At 41.0% G+C, this 23,280-nt stretch overlaps 1 protein-coding gene across 1 annotated transcript; it reads right to left on the bottom strand.

Annotated features, from left to right (window-relative positions):
* Positions 1 to 220: 220 nt before the first annotated feature.
* ube4a (ubiquitination factor E4A (UFD2 homolog, yeast)) lies at positions 221 to 23,280 on the bottom strand. The gene is made up of 20 exons (XM_012868057.3): positions 23,180 to 23,280; positions 20,903 to 21,072; positions 17,001 to 17,177; positions 15,323 to 15,435; positions 14,200 to 14,352; positions 13,940 to 14,099; positions 13,637 to 13,839; positions 13,349 to 13,540; positions 12,938 to 13,271; positions 10,846 to 10,972; positions 10,405 to 10,712; positions 10,163 to 10,295; positions 9,868 to 10,058; positions 9,466 to 9,566; positions 7,928 to 8,041; positions 7,618 to 7,792; positions 3,758 to 3,938; positions 3,396 to 3,543; positions 3,154 to 3,311; positions 221 to 2,146 (listed from the first exon to the last, which is right to left on the bottom strand). The coding sequence occupies exons 2-20, from the start codon at positions 21,030 to 21,032 to the stop codon at positions 2,002 to 2,004; spliced, it is 3,243 nt and encodes a 1,080-aa protein (XP_012723511.2). The 5' UTR covers positions 21,033 to 21,072; positions 23,180 to 23,280; the 3' UTR covers positions 221 to 2,001.

Genomic DNA, 23,280 nt, shown 5'->3' with positions numbered 1-23,280 from the left:
GAAAATGAATGCCAAAAGAATATATGTACAGCAATACCCTTATATTCACAAAACCACGCAATGTCTTTTATAATTTACATAAGTTTATTTCTTATTCATTCTGTACATCCATAATAAAAAATGTAATTCACAGTTAAAACTAAAATATTTAATTGTAATTTAAACCATGAGATCATTAGGATGGTAAATATTTCAAACAGAATCAGAGCATGCCAACAAATCCTCTCCTCGCTTTTTAATCACCTCTTACTCGAGTTACAATTCTTCAATACAACACTCAAATTCAACAAGACTTAGTCTTGTCCTCTTTTACAACAATCTTCTACAAAGCTGCTTATATTCACAGAAAACAGTTAGCATGTGTGTGTTAAAGGTATGAAACTCATTAGCTGAGATTTACAGCAAGGCTCTGGGTTTTAGGCACCGATTCTACAGATCAGCTGCTTGCCTACATGTTAATGCTCCTTATTTAAACCAAAAGGAAGAGTGTCCAAAATGGGTACGTAGGATAACCCAGTTATTATCTGGTGAGTTTGATTTCACAAGATGAAAATGAATTATACACTTCAAGGTAAATGTTTATGAAAGGAATTCACTTAAACCTGTATCCAAACAAAAAAAAATCTGAGCAGACAACGCAGATAAAGGGATTCTGTTACAATAATGATGTCAAAATCCAGTTTCAATTGCTTTTTCTTGAGTCCAAACCTCCAAACGAATACCCCATCACCACCACTTTGTGTCTGATTGAGGGTATCCATAATTTCACGCATTAAGCTACTCAGCTAGATTGTCTTGGAAAAAAACTTGCAAATGGTCTGAAAAACAAAGTATTTTTAATTTTAAACATATTCAGCAACTCTCTTCAAGGTTTTAATATTTTCATGCTCCACAAAAAAACACTTGTAACAGTCCCAATCAGGTTGCAACTGCTGTAAGTAGCTGCTACATTTACAATCTGCATAACAAAGAGTCTATAAATCCACTAGTTACACTGGATTTATGCATTTTAACGTGGGTTTCTATTTTACTTTTTCTTTTTTGCTTTCTATATATGGCTTGAAAACAGTTTAAATCCTTCAGCCAAACAAGGAAATTATTTCTTTCTAAATAGGAAAATTTGGGGGGATTTCTAAGTGTTTTGTGTGGAGTACTTATGAGTGGAAAGTATCTTACTAGCAGGTAACAAGGAGAATCCAAACCCTGTCAGAGAACAATCCTAATGCCGAATCAGCCAAAATCTGCTTAAAATGGTGTTTTTGTTTGCTATACAAGAACATTTGCTCGTCTTGGCTACCTTCTCAGTTGCTGTAAGCACGACTCTACAATGAGAACAGAATGAGACGGTTTCAGGAGCTGCACTGATCCATATACTTCATACAAGCTTGCTTCAAAATCAAACTACTTCTTTTGGATAACAGTTAATAACCATTTTAAAATGCAAATACAGTAAGGTTTTTAAAACCTCAAAGTAAAACTTAATCATTGTCAAATAAAATATAGGAATTTAGTTTATTTCACTTTATGTAGCCAATTTATTTTTTTTTTTTTTTACAATGAGTGCAAATTTATGGAGCCTTGGTGAACTTTGAAAGGCAGACTATGGTATATTCTTCACAAGGGTAAATTCGGTTTGGAACTTGAAACACCTCCATCCATATTTGAACCCATGACTGGCCCAAAATACTTACCTTGCATTATAAAAAAAGGTGAAACAGGAGTTGATATTGAACTGAGCTGCAAATGGTAATCCGACAGAGTACCATGCGGGTACCACAGCTACTTTTCATTGATTTTAAAGCGAACGTTGCATGGTCTGTTGTCACAGCGAGGATCCATTAAGCATGAAGGCTGCACGAGAGGGCTAACGCAATAGCAGCTAGGGCAGAGGAGTAAGAAGAAATCCACAGAGGTGAGACCACTATGGATTTGCACTGAAGCAAAGGAGCAAATCAACGGTGGGAGAAGAGCCACTGTTTTTCACTGCCAGAGGGTCTGGGACTAGCCGCTGGGGCCCAGCTCCTGCTGCTGCTGCTTGTCCTGCCGGTGCTGCTCCAACCACTGTAAGATCTGCTGTTTGAGCTCCTCGTTTGGCTTGATCTGGTCCATGGTGAGAGGACTGCGGTTGAAAGGGTCCGTTTGGTCGCTATAAGGGAGCACAAAAAAACCAATTTGAACTTTTAAAACATTTTACTGATGCACTTACAGTTTTAAGTGTTGATTAAATGTGAGAATAAGGGTACAAAATACATTGAAAGGTAAGTTAAGTATCACAACGTTTCAGAGCTAAACAATCCACTAATGTTGTAAGCAACTGCAATTTCAATGTTTTTCAAAACAGGCAATTGATTTTAAAATAGTTATCTGAAACAAACAGAGCCTTTGGAGACAAGTCTAAAATTCAAAGAACATTACCAATGATGCATGATAATTTGTCTTATATAGCTGGAAAAACATGGTGTTATGTCTTTATTTTACTTTTTAGGTGGCAGGAAGAATTTGCCAATGACTGTGGATCACTTTACTAAATAAATCAGTAATCTCAGGCCTAGTTACGATAACCAACTGCAGCAGCAACTCCTCCATTTCTCCCCCAAGCCAAATAAACAGCAGTCCGCTGATGGCTGATGATGAGGGCTAGTCCTTTGGCTGAAATATGAATATGTCGTGTTTACACCCGTCGCTGTTATGTTTCTATAAGTTATTGCGTGAACAACGATTCACAAGTGATTTTAATTGTATTTCTCATTCAGTGGAAATACCGCTATACCTAAATTGTGTTTTTTTCCCGACATTAGCCGAATATCGACAAAGTTTTGCGCACATATTTTAATGGAAACGCAGCTAATTGCAGAATTCCTTCCGCCTGAAAGTCCATGTAGAAACAGGCGACAGCTGCTTGATGTTTTGTTGTCGTTTGATGTTGCTTAGATTACAATTTTGTCACAACCATTTTTTTTGCCATGATGAGGAATTACAGGCAGAGAGCGCTTTTAAATCCCTGGATAGGGTGCCGTTTTTTTTAGGTCATTGAGTTACTGCCTATTAGACAACAACTCTACTAACTCCCATCAACAATTACAAAAGGAAAGGTTATAAAATAATGGCCTTTGAGCAAATAACAGACTTAGTGTATTTGCATTAGTCACAAACCTGAGGAGATGTCTTGCTATAGTGGAACGGTCTACAGTTACATTGGAAGAGGGAAGGAGGACAGGATCCAACATCAGGGTGGACATGATGGGGTCCAAGAATTCATCTGGAGCATCTGCATAGGTTTCCTCTTCTTGCTGCTGCCTATCTGCATGGGACTAAAAAGACATAAAATGATCAATTAAAAACTGACCACAGGACAATTTCTAGTTTGCAGTGTTTGAAAAAAAAAAAACCAATACCTTTATTTTATCTGCTAGGAGCCCAAACGCTACAATCATGTCGCCAGGCTTGTTGATCTTCTTTAGCACACGGACAGTCTGGGAGAAGAGGGTGGGTGAATATGATCGTCCATCCTTTGGGACTGTAGCACAGAAATTTTCCTCATCACTGCAAAAGTAAAAAAAGCAGCAAGTTAAACTTTACTCAGAAAATTATTTCCTTTGTAGTTTGGAATTTTTAAAGTTCTCAAATAAAGAAAACATTTGAATTACAACAATGAAAATTAATTAAAAAAACAATAAAAAACTCTATCATGTAAAAAAGATTTTTTACTTTTTATTTTGTCAGATTAATTACAGGAAGACAGATCTTTCTAACATACCCCAGGTTTAGGTAGATAGTGCAGATGTCAGAGACGAGCTGCTGCGGCTTAAAGTCAAACTCGCTGAAGTCCTTGACTTTCAGTGCACCCATCTTTGGACCGACCAGGTGCTGCAAAAAGTAGTTCAGCATGGAGATGATCCTCTCAGCCAGAAACGGATGCACAAAGATACCCTTGATGTCTGAGCGAGAAAGAGCAACAGAAAAAAATCAGAGGAGAATCAATTATTTAAATATAGCCAATATGTTTACTTCCAAAAATAACCCTAGTAACAAACATCAGGTAAGACTTAGCTTAATTTTAATTTTCAACACATCTTTAAATCTCACTTTAAGCTTTCAGATATAAAGTTTGAACAGGAAAAAAAAAGGAATATAATACTTCAGGAAACACTGGTCTTTGAACATACAGTAAAACCCATTGATTGGACCCACAGATAAAGTTTCTTTGGAAGTTTAACTTCAAGGGCAAAATAAAAATTTAGATTATTAATAGTGATGTCCTGACCCGATCGAAAGTAATTCAATTTGCTTTATTTCAGTTTTATTTATACAGCGCCTATGCACAACGCATGTCATCTCAAGGCACTTTACAAAGTTAATTCAATCAAATCATACAAAGTACTTCATAAAAGTCCCAATCAAGAAGTTTTAAAATTTGGTTACAGAAATCCCTGACTACACTCATATCCCTATTCCTTTTCCTCGGGGGTACAATTCTGTTTATGAAAACTGTATTATGGACTAAGCAGCACAATTTGCTGATCCAAATCATCTGGGGTTTCCCTTAATACCCTAAGACGTTTCCACTCTTTACAATGATGTTCATAGAGAATGATATATATATATATATATATATATATATATATATATATATATATATATATATATATATATATATATATATATATATATATATATATATATATATATATATATATATATATTTTTTTTTTTTTTTATTTTGTTTCTGACATTCTGTTTTTTATTCTTTTGTACGGTGACCTTGAGTGTCCAGAAAGGCGCCTTTTAAATAAAAAAAAATAAATAAATAAATAAAATGTATTATTATAGTGAATGAGAGACTGTATTGGCTGCTACAGCTTCTTCCTGCTGTGGGATGTCACCCGATCAGCTTGCTCTGTTCAGACAGCTGTCAATGCAGGGGAGAAACGAAACACTTCAAATATTAAAGCAAACATCAGCAGGAGCAAGCATTTATTGAAGCCAGCCAGTCGTCTGTGCCCAGTGAGATACATTTTTAAATAAATAATAAAGCTATGTATGTTTAAAGAGACACGCTGTAAGAACGTTTTTAGTTGGAGCAGCAAATTAAAGGCAGAAATACAGAAACAAACAAAAATAATCCGTTGCTGTCAAGAAAAAACAGACTGCAGCACCTGAAAACCACTGATGAGTGAGTTAAGAGACATAGCCAGAATAATGTAATGTTGAGCTAGTTCTACTTATGAAAAGATTTGTGTCATTTTACAGCATAAAGCTACTGAGGTTTGTAAATTATTGTAACTGTAATGGCAGACATTTAGACGCAGCAGTCCATCCAACGACAGGTTTTCTTTCCAACCATTTCCCCTTCTATGGTGCATTCAGGGACAACAAGTAACCAAACCTCCGGTCAGGTCTAGACTGAGTATTTTAGTAATTAGTATTTTAACTTTCTGTGTTTACCTCTGAATAAAGTATAAAAAATACATAGTTGTTTATTTCTAGCTGTACTAAACTGTGAATTCAACACCATGGTACGCACTGCACAGTCCTTTTTGGGTACTTTTACACTCCTAATATCATCTCTCATGTCTCTGATTGTGTTGGGAGTCATGAATAGTAATTGGGACGCTCCCCTCATTACCAGCTTTGTGTGTCTTTTCATTCATGCCATGGCTAAAACACCACCGGCGTGATAAGCTGGGAGCTTCCAGTCCAGCTTAACAATGACCCGCCACAATATGGTTTGAATTTATTTAAATAAAATAAAACCGAATTCCAGGGAGTAAAATCATTACAAATGAGGTTAAAAACCACCAAGGGTATTAGTAATGACTCACACAGATGTGCTGTGCGAGCCATTACTAATACTCCTGTCCCAGCTGCATTTAAGCCTCAGCCACCCTGGGGACAGGGCTATCAGGCTCTGTACAATAAGGACTTAGGGCTGCCAGTGATTAGAACATCTGTTTAGACTTCAAAGGGGGAAAAAATGCATTCTTTTCTACCTCTAAAAAAAAAAAAACAAGAGTTGTGTCAGCAACCTACAATACTGCTGATGGAGACAAAGTTTTCAATAAAAACTGCTTTTGTTCAAGTTATGCCTGTCGCAATAAGCAATAAACAACAAATCGCATGACAGACAAAAAGAGCTTGATAATTTCCATTTGCATGATTGTTTGTTTTTCTTGTCTGGATGACTAACGTCTCGACTCACCCCTCCCCTTCTCGCTTCCTTGGCACGGGGAGGAGTGAACTCTTGCGCCAGGTGCTTGCCCAGCCGCATGGTCTCCTTACGTACCTCAGAGGGTGGTAGCCTCGTGAGACCATCCTGATCTCGCGAGCTTTCAAGGTTTCACTCGCAGATCAGTCTGGCTACTTTCCGTTAAAGAAAATTTGGAGCCGTTCGCCAAACGAACGTCCAATCAGCGTTGGCTTTGAGGCGGGTTGAGGTGTGACGCAACGAGAAGCGCGACAGTTCAGTCTAAAGAACATGGCGGCTTCAGCCGATGAAACTAGCGTTAGCATGGCTATCGAGCAAGTTTTATCGGCATTACAGAGTATTTCTTCACTGATAGAAGACCAAAACACTGCTCTGGAGGCTTTTCTCAGAGTAAAAGATGTTTTTGCTCTTCTCCCGACTGGTTTCGGCAAGAGCTTGCGGTTGTGTTTTCGTCATCGCTGTTAGTACGTCGTATGCTTATTTGATCTGATTGTTTTATTTGGCCCGTCTATCACCAACATAGGCCAATGAGCTAACCAGTATTTTCGCCCCTTCCCAAAATTACTTCAACGGAAGGTTTCCAGATGGATATGCGGAGCAAATCCATCTGGCGGAGTCAGGTTAAGAGGGTGGCCCCTTGAGGAGTAGCAAGCCAGTGAAGCGCTAGTTGTGCTAGCTGAGACCCAGAAAACGGCGCGCACTCAGACAGTGCAGTTTAGGGTGACCAGAGGTCCCCGATTTCCGAGGATAGTCCCCGTTTTGGACGACCTGCCCCTGGCTAAAGCCGTCACTGATTTAAACGTTTTATGTATGACGACAAAATGTTGTGACAAGTTATTATAGTAGCTTGTTGCGCTGCTTTTAGCGTTAGAGTGGTAGAAGAAGCGCCGACTGTCCCAGTTATATTCAAAATGTATTCCATTTCTAGTCTTAAATGTTCTTTAGAAATCAGCGTTTATTGATCTTTGAGAGAGTGTACTTGCATTATTATGCTATTACCATTATAGTAGTTGAACATGGTCTCCAAACGACAATATAAACGTTTAACACAATAATTTCAGGGACATATTATCGTCCAGCAAGATTTTTTTTATCGTGACAGGCCTCATCCTGGTTTTTTTTAAATGAAAATTACAGTGAATGAAGATAAATATACCTGTATATCAGTTGTATTAACATATTTTTGTCAGCATCAACAGTATGAAAGTCTTGAATCGCTTTTAAAATTGGACATCACTGAATAATCAGAACTTCCTCCTGAGTGGTTTGGTGTGGGACCATTTCCAAACTTCAATACATTTTCAGGCTAAACTTAACATTTAGTTGAATGTAGAGGCAAATATGGAGAGCAATTACTAAAATAGAACATTTTAAAGGTTTATTATTTCAGGCAACAGTTTTTCCTGCCTGACCTGAGGTGAGGAAGGCCAGGGTGCCAATAGTCTCGTTGGACATGATGTTGTGGAAGCGTCCCAATTGGCCAAACATCTGCAGGCTCGACTCTTTTTCTCTTCGGGCGTCAGGGGCCAAACTTTCCCACTCCCCTCTGTCACGCTCCAGCTGCAGAATCTTAATTTTACTTAAGTACTACAAGAAACAAAATAAAACCGAGTTATCTTGAGATCGCAATTATTCGCAGAGGTTCCCAGTAAGATTTTGTCACAATGAATAAACACATTTTCAATCAATTGTAAATTGAGAACTCGTTTGTGTCAGGCTCACCTGAATAGCTTCATCCAACAAAAAGATGGCATCATTCATGAGCAGGTTGAGGAACCTGAGGAACAGAGGGGGGTTCATGGCCTCCAGGTTCTCCGATGCATAGTTTGCCAAATGCTGAAACAAGCCACCCCAGAGAAAATAGAAAAGTAAAACATTTTAACTCATATATCCATTTAACTGAAAACTATGACTTCTTAGCGTGTTTAAAACATTAAAGAATATAGGTCAGCGTCACTGAACTAGAAGCAGATGCTTTTGCAACTCTTTGCTTTTTTAAGCTTAAAAAAGGTGCATAGCCACGTTATTTCTTTTTAACTACATGCGCTGTGTCTCTGTGCTTCACCGCTCTTACTGCGCCCCGCCCTCTCGGAGCCAGGTGCTTTTATCAGCGGCCAGCCTTTAAAACGTGAATCACTGCGTTTAAAGTCCTTCCACTCGTACCAAAATGTCCCAATTGAAATCAATAGGAGAGTCAGTAGCTGTGTTTCATGCTCTTTTGTTTTTAACGACACAGAACCAGCGGTGCTTCGGTGGGCGTGGTTCCTTGCGCTTGAATTCAGGTGCGCAAAATTACATTACATCTAATTTAGGTGTGCACTTTTAAGGGTAATTTTAAGGAACTTGTAACATCAGGGGCTTTAGCTCAGACCCATTTTTCCTTCTCTCCCCTCTAAAGGAGCCCTTTACAGTCTTCATTTATGCATTTTGCCCACTGTTTATCCAGCAGCTGGATCAGTGTAAAGACGCAGCGTGAACCCTGCATGCTTTAAGTGTGGCAGCTAAGGGAAAAATGTTGGACCGTATAGGCTTGATGAAACTCTGCCTCATTCACTAATGAGACCAACATGGATAGAATGATAATCTGTAGTGTTTTTATTGCCTTGATGTGAATCTGATAATTCATATTGTGCCTTTTATAATAAACTTAATATTTTCCTATCAAAAGGTAGGAAACAAAGATTTCTCTTCCAGGGTCCAGTCAGCCACGCCCCCCAAAAATGTACCTAATCTCACTCCTAATTTCTGGTAAAAATTGAGACGTCTGGTGAGGATTAATATTTTGGCCGGTAAAAAATATGCCTGGCCAGTTGATTTTTACATCTACCGGCCAACTTGGCCGGTGAATCAGGAAGTTAATTTCGGACACTGTTTATACGTCAGTAGCTCACTCTAGTTGCATACAAAGTTTTTTATGAGAAATTATAACCTCCTGCTGTAGTATTAGTTGTTATTTTGGTGTTTTATTCTTTGCTTTTGCTCAATTTGTTAGTAAATAAAGCCTTTCGTCTTTATTTACAATATTAACGGAAGTACGTGCTGCTCATGCGCAGCACGGGTTAAAACAAGGAAGCAGCTAACGGCTATTGGCATCTCCCAGTGAAACAATGTAGAAAAGGACCAACATCCAGTGGAAAAAAAAGCACAAACAAAACATGATATTAAGAGGGAAAAGACTTGAATGTCGCTGGGAATACAGTATGAATGTTAAATTGGAGCCGGGGAAGCATTGGGATGAATAAACTAAGAATATTGCTCACCTTGATGCTCTCTCTGTAGCTGTCTTTGCTCCACATGTACTTCAGAATCGGATACATGGGTCTCCTATAGTTGAACTTCTGTTCAAACTGATGAGGATCACCTGAGTGAAAACAACCGGAAAGTAAAGTGAAAGAGCTTCATTCTGTTTATTTAACATCAAGCAACTTCCCATTTTTACGTGTGACAAAATGCAGAGGTAAAGCCACACAGTTCATTAAAACCCGCCTCCCTCCTCTTTACATGGATTCTAGCAACCTCAAGTCAAAGAAAACCAGTTTATATGATACACCTGTCAGCTCTGACTTGACTTCAATACTGTAGGTATTTAAATTCAGCAGTAAAGATGCTAGGAGCAACAGGCAATACAAATTCAACCACTTGAAATATATATTTTTAGGTACCTGTAAACTCAATGTCAACAAACACAGTGATGAGGGCCTCAGCCAGCTGAGGTGCATGCACATAGGAGCAGAAGACTCTCTCCCTCTGGAAAACGATCGGCTGAGCAACACCGGGGGCCAGCGGCTCCATGTGAGGCATCACGGCTTCCAGCACCTCTGCAAGCTTGGCTCTTAAATGAGGATTCTTCATCCTTTTTCGTGCAATTAAAAACACGCAGCAACAGGTTAAAAACCGTACACATCATTTATCCGGTTCAGCCTTACGACACTTGCGAGGATGGACGAAGTCCCGCACCTCTCCACGTTCCCCATGAAGACCGTGATGAAGTTAAGGATGTGCTCCAGACACTCTGCAGAGGTCTCCAGGACGTCGTCCGCAAAGCGACGCAGGAAGATGAAGAAGTCTCCCATGTTTTCTGCGAAGAACTCTAACAAACAAGATTGACTCATGACTACTCATGTGCGGGAATGCTTAGCTTCCACTCAATGAATGCATTGTGATGCAACTAACCGCGGCCACGCTACAGACTAGCCTACCTGGTATGTAGCAGAGCGTGCTGTTGTGCAGGGACGCCAGCGGGAAGGTGAGTGCTACGTGCTCGGGCCCCTGGTTTCCCATGCCGAGCTGAACGAGCAGAGCGGCGGTGGAAGCTTGGAGGTTAAGGCAGCAGTGCAGCATGGCGGGCTGCGTGGTGGCAGCTTTGGTTGACAGATACACGATCATCAGACGCTCAAACTGCTCCAGGAGCTGCTCTGACATGGGGCTGCCTGTCCGCTGGGCGTCCTGCCACGTCACCTGGAGCCGATGGAGCGACTGGTTCATCTTGACCATCTGCTCGTGGAGTCTGGACACACGCAGCACGCAGTGTTTATGATTATAAAGAGGGGTTCCACAAAGCTGGAAGACTCAATAGGAAAGCTGCTATTTCGGTAAATACTACTATAAATATGTGTATATACAGCGGTAGTTATCTGTACCTGTGAAAGCCAAGGTGCATGGTGAGTTGTGTGAAGATGAGGTTTTCCGTCAGCAGGGTGTAGGACTGCGCGGACTCCACCTGCTGCTGGGGGGGCAAAGGGATCAGGCACGTCTCCTTCTCCAGACCTGGTAAAGAAATATTCACGCGTTAACTTTCTAACAATTATTTGAATTGTTTCGTTTAAAATGGGTCTACTGGAGACAACGTTTAAACCCGAAACAAACTTTATGAAAGCGTTCCCTCTGAGCGAACTTTGTTTTATTTTGTCACTTTACAACTGCAAACCTTACTGGATACGAGTTTTCTGTAACAGACCAACACAGAGTAGTGTAACTTTGAGAGTGTGTACATCTGTATCCAGCACCCTTTACTTTGAAGCTGAGTGTGGCTTAGGGGGAAGAGTAGTTTTCTTGTAATTCAAAGGTTGGGAGTTCAATTCCTTTTTTTGTGTTTCCTGTCTGGCAATAAGAATTGTCTTAAAATGCCAAAAAGAGCCCAACAATTTTTACTTTCACAAGTGGAGCCTTACCGCTTTTGCCATTGTGCTCCACTTGATTTATATTTGCAAAAAGCTTTATTAGCATTTATGCTGGGACTATTTCATGTTTAATGGACACTGAAACGGGAAGGTAGAAGAGGGGAGAAAAGGGAGAGAAACAGATGAGACAAAATGCTAAAAGGCAAAAAGGTGAAATAGGAGAAGGGAAAGAGCAAGATAACATCATCAGAGTCTGTTTCTACACCTGCAAAGAGAGATATAAAAAGAACAGCAAAACCAGCCGATAAAGTATTACAGGTACAAACAACCAACGCCTGGATACCATCACTGAAGAAGAATATACAGTATTATTTAATACATGTATACAAGTGACAGCTGAAGATAATAACAGGGGTTTTCTGTATACATGATTAGTCTAAGTACCTGTAGGTGTTTGTGCACTTGTGTATGTAAGGTTTGCCCATAAGAAAAATGCTCAATGGTGGTTGTGAGGAGCCAAAGACCCGCCCCCCCCAGAGCACTGAGGCAGACAATAGGGGAACCACAACCCCAGATGCCCAAAGGGACCCCCCCGAGCAAAAGTGGCCAAGAGGGGCCATCACTGAGATAGCTGCCTTCCTCATCCGAGGGAAAAGGAGAGACGGGCCTCAGGAAGACCCCCCCCCCCCAACTACTCGGTCCATACTCCGGTATGACTGCAGCAATATGTAGAAACTAATGTCAAGTTAATTTCTGCAGACCAGTTGAACAGCGTTGTCAGTCCTTCTAAGCATTTGAGTCCCTGCCATTAAGAAAGTTTATTTTCTGGTGGGGTCATTGACATCAATCAGATTAATCATGATTAATCGATTATTGAAATAATTGTCAACTAATTTAGTAATTTAATCGTTTGCTGGAGTCTACAGACTCAATATATGTCATGTTGTTTGCTTAAGGAACAACCCACTCAGAGCATTAAGCCAGGACAATACAAAGAAATATACACATTTTACATTTAAGATGAAAATGCTTCTATGGCTCTAAATATGCTGTATCTAGAACTCAAATGGCTTAGTTTAAGCTTCGCCTGGTTCAAGTTCTGTTAAAAAAAACAACACTTTTTGCTATTTAATAATTCATCTGTTAATAAAAAAAAGGACAGAGATAAACAATTACCAAAATAATAGTTGCAGTCCTAGTTATATTGTCTATTGTTTTACCAAGCAGGGATGGATATATTAGACATTTTGCAATGGATTTAACTTTTGTTTTTTACTTTAAAATATGTGTTTATTAGGTTATATTAATTTATGAAGAGTATCTCTTTAAATTAATAAAAAAATATATCAATTATTTACTAAAATAAGTGGTAGGTGAAGCCCTTATTGCAACTCTAGAGGAGCTGCAGAGATCCACAGCTTAGATCAGAGCAAGTGTTAGAATAACACCCCATAGATTTAACTTGAAAACTAGTACATCTTTTATGTACTAGATTTTATGTGCTTGTTTGTGTCGGTCTGTCACATAAAATCCCAAATAAATACACTGAAATGTGTTGTTGTAATGAGCTCAGAGGGGATGTAAACCTTTGCAAGGCATTGTATACAATGACCTCTTGCATGGATGTTACGGTTACGCCGCTCGTCTTCGCTCACATCTTTGAGCGCGCAGTATGTGGGGTTGAAGGTGAGCAGTTTGGGTGAACAGGGCTTGCAGAACGGCTGGCACAGCTTCAGCAGAGCGGCACCCAGGTTGAGGAAAAACGCATCCGAGGCATACATCTGGAAGAAGATCTCCGGCATCTGGTTGGCCCAGATCTTGGCTCGGCCTGCGTTAGCCTGCAGGCAGTTGCCCAGCCACGTGAGCAGCAAGTGGCGTGTCTCATTGGAGCGCTGCAGCAAGCTTTTCAAGATCTGGTGTAGCTTCTCGTGAAATTGACCCATAAACTGCGGAAGAAAGCCAAAGTTTAATTCCTCTCATCTAAAAAGAGTCCCGACAAGTCGGACGGATTAAGGCCGTATACCTGGTGGATGTTGGCCTCCTGGACCTTTGTCTCCTGGGCGCTGGAGCGAGAGGGGTTCAGGAAGTAGCCGTGCCCCTCTACAACACCTGGCGTCTTCAGCAAGCAGGAAATATTCAAAACCACCCCCAGCAGGCTCTTCTGGTACTGCAGGCCATTAGCTGGGTCTTTGGGCTGTATGTGCTCCATCAATACCTGCAAAAAACAAATAGTAAATGAACAGTTTCATTAAAAAAAAGTGTAGAATGTGGCTGAAATCACACATTTGTTGTTTTTTTTTTTTCTCCTGACCTTGGCGATATCCTTATGGTGGCTAAAATAGAGGAGAACATCCAGGTAGAAGTAGAGCAGAGGCTGGCAAAGGTCCAAGTCTTTGATGCGCCCCTGGAAGATATCGAAGACCGGAACTATCACCTCCTCAAAGGTGCGCACCTCCTGGTCAGACAGCAGGCCGGCGATGACCTCCTCCACAAACTCGACCACCTCCTCGGGCCCTGAAACGCGGGAGCGAAATGGAAAAGAACGATTCGTTGAGCACGGCTGAGGACAAGCGGGAAAAACCGAGACAGTCGGGACCCCGGAAGCTGGACCTACGTGCTCCTCTGAACCCTTCGAGCAGGAGGTCCAGAAGTTGCTCGTGGATGTTCTGGTTGACGTAGATTTCTGGGGTGAGCAGAACGGTCCGCGCGTTGGACACCGTCAGGGACTTGCAGCGAACAGCAAACGAGTGCAACTTCTCGGGTACTTTTGTCAACTGGGGCAAAGATAAAAGAAAAAAAAAAAAAGGGTGTCATCATCAAGTCACTGAAGAACACGGTGGAAAGTTATGCTCAACTTACAGAAAAACAGCTCACCTCCTCATTGGCCCTCTGGTAACAAGCAAAAAGGTAAGGGATGGCACATTTTTCTCCAGCATCCCGGTCAGCAGACAGGTTCACTGCACTGCAGGATGTCATGTAAATGAGATGGTTTCCCGGCTCCAGCAGCAGCAGGCGGTTAAACAGAGCCTAAGGGGAAAGGAGAAAAAACATACATAAGCACGTTTCACCCCAGAGCATTCATCTTCTAAGCCCCTAAAGCAACCAGAGTGTTACAGATAATGTTACAAAGCACAATGTGCTCTACACATTTTGCTTTGTAACATTAAGGTCTAAAAGTCTTGGGTGACACATTTAACCACTTCTGTAGGTGCTGCATGTTTTGCTTTTTTCGTCTGCCGTCTGTGTTTTAACCACCTGGCATCCATCAAAGATCTATTTCTGCGCTCTGCAGAGCTCTAATTTAACTTTGTTACCAGAACACTACGTTAGAATATGACATTTTTTTAATGATTTTATCCACAATTCATGAAAAACAACTACCAAAACAGATGAAATGATGACATCACAGTTAAGCACATGAAAGGAGCAGGAGTTGTAATCCTGAAAGAAGTGACTTCTGCTGCTATCAATAACTGTAACCACAACTGTTATAACTTTGGGCAATAACTAATGTGCAATAATCTATTTAATACACTTTGCTATAACCTGTGCAATGATCCGGAAGAACTTCTGCTGCTATCACCAAGTGAATATATGTCAGTACATGTGACAGACAGACAGACAGATAGATATATAGATAGATAGATACACTGTATATAACTGATGCACCCTTTCCTACTCCTGACTATTGAGTCGATGTGACAAGTGAATTTCTCCAATGTGAGATCAATAAAGACTATCTTATCTTCTCTTAATCAGAAGCCAATTAAAATCAGACAACAAAATAACTATTGTATGAGCAAATTAAAGCACATATATCAAAATCGAGCATTAATTTTTCAAAGAATTTCACAATAACCAATAATAAACACTATACAGAGAGAGATTCATAGGAAATTTGGATCGGGGCAGGTGCAGCCTTATTGTAAAGAAATATACATTCACAAACTGCGCTTTTTTTTTAACATTTTGCAAAAACATGATGTTGGTTTTTAACCTGCTCTATGTTGTCCATGTCCAGCCAGTCCTGGCCATCCAGATCAGCGGCCATTTCTTCCAGGTAAACACACCGAGGAGGGATCCCATTACCTCCTCTCAGACTAGGGTCGCCTAGTGTGGCGCAAACAAAATAAAGCACAACTAAATAAATGAAGCCAAAATATTTGAAACGTTTTAAACTTGACTAACAGTAAATAAAAAAAAAAAGCCAAATCTAACTTTATTTCTAAAGTACATTAAATCCCCAGTATGGCATTAAAGCATACACTCACTGGCATCTTTTTTGAATAATGATAACGCATTATTAGTGCATTATCATTGTCCACATAGACACCCCTGGTCTATGTGGACCAAAATCTCAGAGGAATACTTCAAATACTTTGTTGAATCTAGGCCACAAAGAACAAAGGCGGGTCTGATGGGAATAAAAGGGTCCCGACCTCGTACCAGAAAGCGGTAGCTAATAAAGCCGCTGGTGATTCGCGACATCTGTTTTGGGCAGATCTCGCTGAAATTAAACTGATGACTCCTGATATAAACTATTAGGAAGCACAGCATGTGTTTACAGCACAGAAGTGGAGAGCCACTCATGCCGGAGATGTGCGTGAACGAAAGGGGGGGCGGGGAGTTGGGGTTGGTTTCCTGAACATCGTGACTCATTTTGGAGCAGTCTGACTGATGAGAGACCCGGCGAGCTCACAGCGAGACCTTGCAGCGGTGGAGGGCGCTCTCTCGCCTTTAAGCGCGGTGACTCATCTGTTACTGACTGGAAAGTATGACTTTGATTTTTGCAGATATTGAGCAAACCACAGACAACGTCCCCAGAGCAAAACAGAGTCCAAAACTATTTGTGAACGGTGCCGTCATCAGTGAAGCCTCCAGCTTTCGACTGTCCTCTTTATTAGAACCACAGGACTTCAGGGGGAGAACGTCTGTTACTCATAAAATTCAACTGGCTTACTTTGCAAACGCACAGACTAGCTGCAAACAAGAGATTATGCAGAATGTAATAAAAAAAAAAAAAAAAAAGAGACCGTGATCTCAGAATAATGGTGTTATCTGAGATCCTGTCCGAGAGTTAAAAGCAACGAAAACAGACAAAATAAAAAGGAGAAGTGCACAAATTCTCTGTGTTTTTCTAACAAACACAACTTTCATATTAGACAAGTGTACCAACTGGTGTCATCTTACAGCCACACTGCAAAAACGTAACTAAAAATAAGTAAAATCATCTTGAAATGAGTGCATTTGTCCTTGATTTGAGCAGATAAATAAGATTATCTGCCAATAAAATGAGTATTTTGACCCCTAAAATAAGATAATTAGATATACTGCACTCTAAATGAGATGATGGAGATGAAATGTTCCTATTTTAAGTGTAGAAATCTCATTCCATTGGCAAATCATCTTATTTACCTGCTCAAATTAAGGACAAATACACTCATTTCGCGAAGATTTAACTTTTTTTTAGTTTTGTTTTTGCAGTGCAAATGCATTTAAAAGCTGCCAGACAGAGTTTCACTACATTTTCCTCCATGCTGTGGGCGGGGTATTTTAGTTTTTTAAAAGTCTGAGTTAGTTACAATATCTGAACGCTATGCGATGAATGTATAACCCAGCAAATGTTGTTTCAAAGCAACATTGCAAACGCAGACTGGTGATCGGCTTTTACTCACTGTTATCGAGAGTGATCAAAAATATCCTCTGGATCATGTGGTTGACGTTGAGCTGTTCACAAAGCTCCTGCCGGGACCGGAAGGAGCGGCTGATCTCTGCCACGGAGTCATCGTTGTCGTCGACGCTGTCGGAGACCGAGTTCTCCGACTCCGACTGGCTTTCTCCCGAGTCCTCCGCTACGACGGCAGAGAGAGGGACGTTGCGATTAAAACCCTTGCACACACGTTTGCCCCTGATGTTAAGATGTGAAAAGACGATGATGACTGCCTGTGAGCTTCAGTATCTCAGCCACTAACGTTAAAAGGCAGGTAGAGTCCGTTTGACTGACCAAATTCAGGTTAAAATATGAGCGGCATGAAAGCATGACACTTGAAATACATCCTCCTACCTAATCCTGCACCAGTGTTGATGATTGGGATTCATAATATTGTGCAGCTCTATTTCTATACATGATTATTAATATTATTCAATGCCTGGTTACATTTCTCAGAGCCCAAACAGTTTTTGCAGTAAACAGCAAGCCTGTGGCATAGTTCTGGCTGGGTGTTTGAGCACTCTACTTAGATATAGCAGCTTTAATTGATATGGTCCTGGCATGCACCAAGCTGTTAAAAATCACCTACCAATTCTCAACAGGGTTGAAGTGGATGTTTAATTTATGTTTGGGAATGTTTCCCTGTAAGGAAACCCAACTGTGTCCACGTTTCAACCGCGTGGATGCTGATCTGGAGACTGTCCCCCATTCTTAACCACGCCTCTGCTTTGTGCAGCGGACCAATACCAGAGGGATAATAAAACTGACCCTCGGCATGATGCTGTCACCGCCAGGCCGGAAAAGCTGGTCAGATGTTCTTAGGTTTAAAACCTAATCGTTATCCGAACAGCTTTTCTTCATAGAGGCATTTTGAACGTCGGTGTTGGCAGCTGCAAATGTAAGTACGGTAGAGCTTGAAGGTGTCCGTTTTGCAGGTTCCTCAGAACCCAGTGATGTAAAGCTCACTGATGTAAAGCTCACTCCACCGTGGTCAGCAACACTGCTCTTTCAGCATCTTCCAGTTTATGAAACATGTTAATATGAAGTTAATGTTAACATAGGTTTGAGAGCATGGCCACGCCTCAAAAACACCTCTAACTAACCAGCAGTCCACTTATACCCAGTTCAGTCTGTCATGTTCTTTCAACCCCACACTCCCTTACCCTCAAACCCTTTTCACCCCATCCCTCTTCCTATTCTTCATCCCACCACCCTCATCCCCCATCTTCCTCATCCCTCTTCCTATTCTTCATCCCATCACCCTCATCCCCCATCATCCTCATCCCTCTTCCTCCCCTTCATCTCATCATCCTCACCTCTCTTCCTTCATCATACTCATCCCTCCTCATCCCACCACCCTCATCCCCCATCTTCCTCATCCCTCTTCCTATTCTTCATCCCATCGTCCTCATCCCTCTTCCTCCATCATACTCATCCCTCATCATCCCATCACTCTCATCTCCCATCATCCTCATCCTATACTTCATCCCACCACCCTCATCTCCCATCATCCTCATCCCTCTTCCTATACTTCATCCCATCACCCTCATCTCCCATCATCCTCATCCCTCTTCCTATACTTCATCCCATCACCCTCATCTCCCATCATCCCTCTTCCTAGACTTCATCCCACCACCCTCATCTCCCATCATCCTCATCCCTCTTCCTAGACTTCATCCCACCACCCTCATCCCCCATCTTCCTTGTCCCTCTTCCTCCCCTTCATCTCATCGTCCTCACCTCTCTTCTTTCATTATACTCATCCCTCATCATCCCATCACTCTCATCTCCCATCATCCTCATCCTATACTTCATCCCACCACCCTCATCTCCCATCATCCTCATCCTATACTTTATCCCACCACCCTCATCTCCCATCATCCTCATCCCTCTTCCTATTCTTCATCCCATCACCCTCATCTCCCATCATCCTCATCCCTCTTCCTAGACTTCATCCCACCACCCTCATCTCATCTCCCACCATCCTCATCCCTCTTCCTAGACTTCATCCCACCACCCTCATCTCCCATCATCCTCATCCCTCTTCCTTGACTTCATCCCACCACCCTCATCCCCCATCTTCCTCGTCCCTCTTCCTATTCTTCATCCCATCACCCTCATCTCCCATCATCCTCATCCCTCTTCCTATTCTTCATCCCATCACCCTCATCTCCCATCATCCTCATCCCTCTTCCTATTCTTCATCCCATCACCCTCATCTCCCATCATCCTCATCCCTCTTCCTAGACTTCATCCCACCACCCTCATCTCCCATCATCCTCATCCCTCTTCCTATACTTCATCCCATCACCCTCATCTCCTATCATCCTCATCCCTCTTCCTAGACTTCATCCCACCACCCTCATCCCCCATCTTCCTCGTCCCTCTTTCTCCCCTTCATCTTATCGCCCTCACCTCTCTTCCTTCATCATACTCATCCCTCCTCAACCCATCACCCTCATCCCCATTTCCTCATCTTTTATCCTCTTCTCTTTGGTTTAGGTTCCATCTGGGGGGGTCCTAAGTGAGTTTGGGAAAGCCATTTCCAGAAGACTGCACCCCCACGATGAGTCTTATTCTCTTAAGCCGTCAACCAAGTCTCCCCAGATGACCCAATCTTCACTTCCTGTTCAATCCATACATCCTTTCGACCCGTTCCTTCAATAAACCTTTAATCTGATATCTTTGTGGCTTGGTCATTGCTAGTGAAATATTAGTGGGAGTAGATGTATATATTCAAGTCTGCATGTATAATTGTTCTTTGTGTAGATTGGAAAATAATCCACAATTCATTGAAACTTGTGCTGCCATCAGCTTCTTAAATTTTATTGAAATTGTATGTTGTAATAATTTCCTACTGTAAGAAAAAAAGAGCAGTTTGAATGCATCATTAAAAGCTTTAAATTCATAGGACGTTTATGCCAATGGTGAGTGTATAGAAATTTCTTACTAGAGATGTTATTGAATGCCTTGAAAAAAAGAAGGCAGCTTGTTAAAAATAAACTGTCTTAATATAATAAAAACCAATTAGCCCTTTATTCAGGTAATTAAAAAAATAAATAAAGTATATATATATATATATATATATATATATATATATATATATATATATATATATATATATATATATATATATATATATATATATATAAACTTCTTTGAGATGATCAACTTACATGCTACAAACGGAGACCTTTTTTGATTAGTTTGGATCATTATCACCACTAAAATGTTATCAGGAACAGAATTTTTGTCGAAACCTGTGGCAATTTGGTTTTAGAAGCGGCTGAGAGGAACGCAGCAAGGTCAGAACAACGGAAACCTCTTACGGGTAAAGAAATACTGAACAAAAAGACCAAATGGATCCACGGTTTATCTGCACTGAAGCTGCACAGGGGTCCAGGTAAAACCAAGCTGGTAGCAAACTGTTCTACTAAGATGGTCACAAGATGGAAACTTGATCAAAAGGAAACCCAATCTGCAGCGGCACTAAAGCCAACATCAGCAGTATGCAAAACTATTTTATGCCCAGTGAGTGACTGAAGCCAGGGATTTTTTTTTTTCTTAAGTAACTAACCCCAAGTAAAAAATGTCCCATATGTTACAATTACTGCTGGAAAACTACGTTCATATTTCCCTGAAGGCTCGTTGCATTTCTATATCTTTTTGATACAGGGCTTGCATTTGTCTTTTTTCCCACAAAAAAACAAAAACAAACAAACAACAAAATACGTTTTCGCCCTGTGGTGCCCCCATTACCTTTATTCAATAGAACATGTCAGAAAAACTTGTCGCAACACCAAGCAGTTCTGTACAAAACATTCAGAGTGTGGATTCTGTAATGAGCCGACTTTGAACTCTACTCACAGGGCGGCTGGGCAGACTGCTGTTGTGGTTTTTGGCTGGATGCAAACTGTTTGGCATCAGCCAGCGAGCTAAAGAGGGCAGCGAAGGGGTTGCAGGAGATGTTGTGATTGTTGTTGCCCTGGTCAGTCATCTCACCGGGGCTCAACACTCACTCCATCGAAGGTCCCAGCCTGAAAGAGCGATGCAGAAACAACAAGCATTGTTCAAACGGTGGCATCATTAGTTGTTGAGTTCCCAATGTCAGGGCAATGTCATCACAGCCTCACTTACAAAACAAGATAAAACGCCGCAAAGTTACTAACGGTCAGGGACATCGTTTGGATTAGTCCTGGGATCCTGTCATGCGCACTAGAGCCTGATGAACGTTTTGTTTGTCCTTTATGTTCATGTTAAAATTGCATTGCTGAATTTAAACATGGCTTGCCAAATATAATTAGTTATTGAGTTAGGTAGATGGGTAGCTAGTTATATATTTAGTAAGGTAGGCAGGTAGCATAGAGTAAAGATCCTCCTTTACTTCCAAACTTGTAACATATTTGTTACAACAGCCTCTTTACTCCGTCACCCCACATCTCTGCTTCTGTGACACTTCTGTGTCGCGAAACATTCAAAATCTTGTTCACGGGTTAATAGTTGGGTCCAGTTGGGGTTTTTACCTACATTATGAATATAACTAGACAACTGAGTGTCTCAAGTACTGTAACAAAAAACATTTGTATAAAAATGTATTCAACCTCCAGAGACTTGGGGGGAAAAAAAATAATGCTTACCACAAGTTTCACCTCAGTACAACTACAAACTTTAAGGTATTTAAAGGGATTTTAAGTGGTAGACCAACACAAAGAAGAGAAAAATTGTGAAATAGATGGAAAAATATAACTTTTTTTGAAATGTAAATCTAAAAAGTGTATGTCTCTACCAGCTTTGCACATCTATTAATGTTGCATAATAGGTCAGACTGTGAACTGCAATTTTCAAGTGTCGGCCAGATTCTCCATGGGAATTGGGAGCGGACTTTGACTAGGCCATTCCAACACCGGAACATAATTTGATCCGAAACCATTCCCTTGCAATTCTGGCTGTACGTTTAGGGTAGGTGTCGTACTGGAAGGTGAGAACCTCCACCCTGGTGGTCCTCAACATTTTTACAACCTCTAACAGGTTTTCACATATTTAGTTCCGTTACATATTTTCATCAATTTCTAACAAGCTTTCTTGTTCCTGTTGGAGAATGTGCCCCGCTTCCCGACATCATGGATGAGGCAGTGTTTTACCTTTGTGGTGCTGCGTTCAGGGTGTGTAAGATTTTGAGGCAAGCATGCTTTGCAAGTAAAACCTAAAAGCCAAACGTGTTCCAAATAGATGGTCTCTGTTTACTAATGAGGTGTCTGCTGATGGCAGGATTTAAAGAAAAAAAAAAAGCCAAACCACACTTCAAATGAATCTGTAAAGACTTTTGAAACCAGGCATGGTTTTCTTCACACTTCTCAAAGACACACTATCTTACGTTGGTCCATCACAATAAAAAGCCAACGAACTGCATCCAGGTTTGTGTCCGCAATGTGACAAAGTGTAAGGATTGAAAATATTTTACAAGCAGGTGGGAATCTCGAAAAACGTATTTTCATATACGCTCAAAAAGAAAATATAGCAATTTAAACCGGTTTGCTGGCAGTAATTTACTTTCACACATGATCAGAGCCATGATACTCAACCAAAACTATACAAAATGCTGTCCTTAGGATTATACAGTCATAAGTTTACCAATTATAAAGCATTTGTTGGGAAAATAACCAAAAAATAAACAAAAATAAAGAACAGTTAGTTACTTGTTAGCTGAAATACCATTATTGCAGAGATTTGAACGTTTTCCCACATAACATACGGAGAGAGCCCAGATCTGACAGTGTGAGCGATGATGGTCATTTCCACCATGCTGCTCACCTGTCAGCAGATCACCCGTCTTCTCACGATATTAGCCCCTTTAAACAGAAACCCGTGCGTCTGTTTAACTGTCCGTCCAATTTACTCGGTGCTCCTCGAAGGCTTTTTAGTTTTAGCTTTAAAAGCAGGAGCAGGTTTCGACAGCTGACACTGCTTAGCTAGCTGATAGTGGTTAGCGGCTAGCTAGCTAGCGCCTACGAGGAGCAACAAGCTAAACTGTCATCATGCCGTCTCTGCGGATCTACTTCGGCATAAGTTTAAAATGTCGACACAAGGACTTAACGCGTTTTCAGTCTAAGGGGCGTGTACAAGCGATAGAGAAAGCTGCCGTACCTGTCTGGGAAGCAGATGTTGGGAGTTTTGGATTAGGGGATAAAATGCTACAGCGAAGCCAGGGGGCAGTTCCTTAGTAAACAGAAGCTGTACACGTCATC

The sequence above is a fragment of the Fundulus heteroclitus genome, chromosome 18 (genome assembly GCF_011125445.2).
Source record: "Fundulus heteroclitus isolate FHET01 chromosome 18, MU-UCD_Fhet_4.1, whole genome shotgun sequence".
In the NCBI taxonomy this organism is placed as follows: Eukaryota; Metazoa; Chordata; class Actinopteri; order Cyprinodontiformes; family Fundulidae; genus Fundulus; species Fundulus heteroclitus.
The sequence above is the reverse complement of the archived record's forward strand: the minus strand, read 5'-3'. Positions and strand labels throughout refer to the sequence as shown.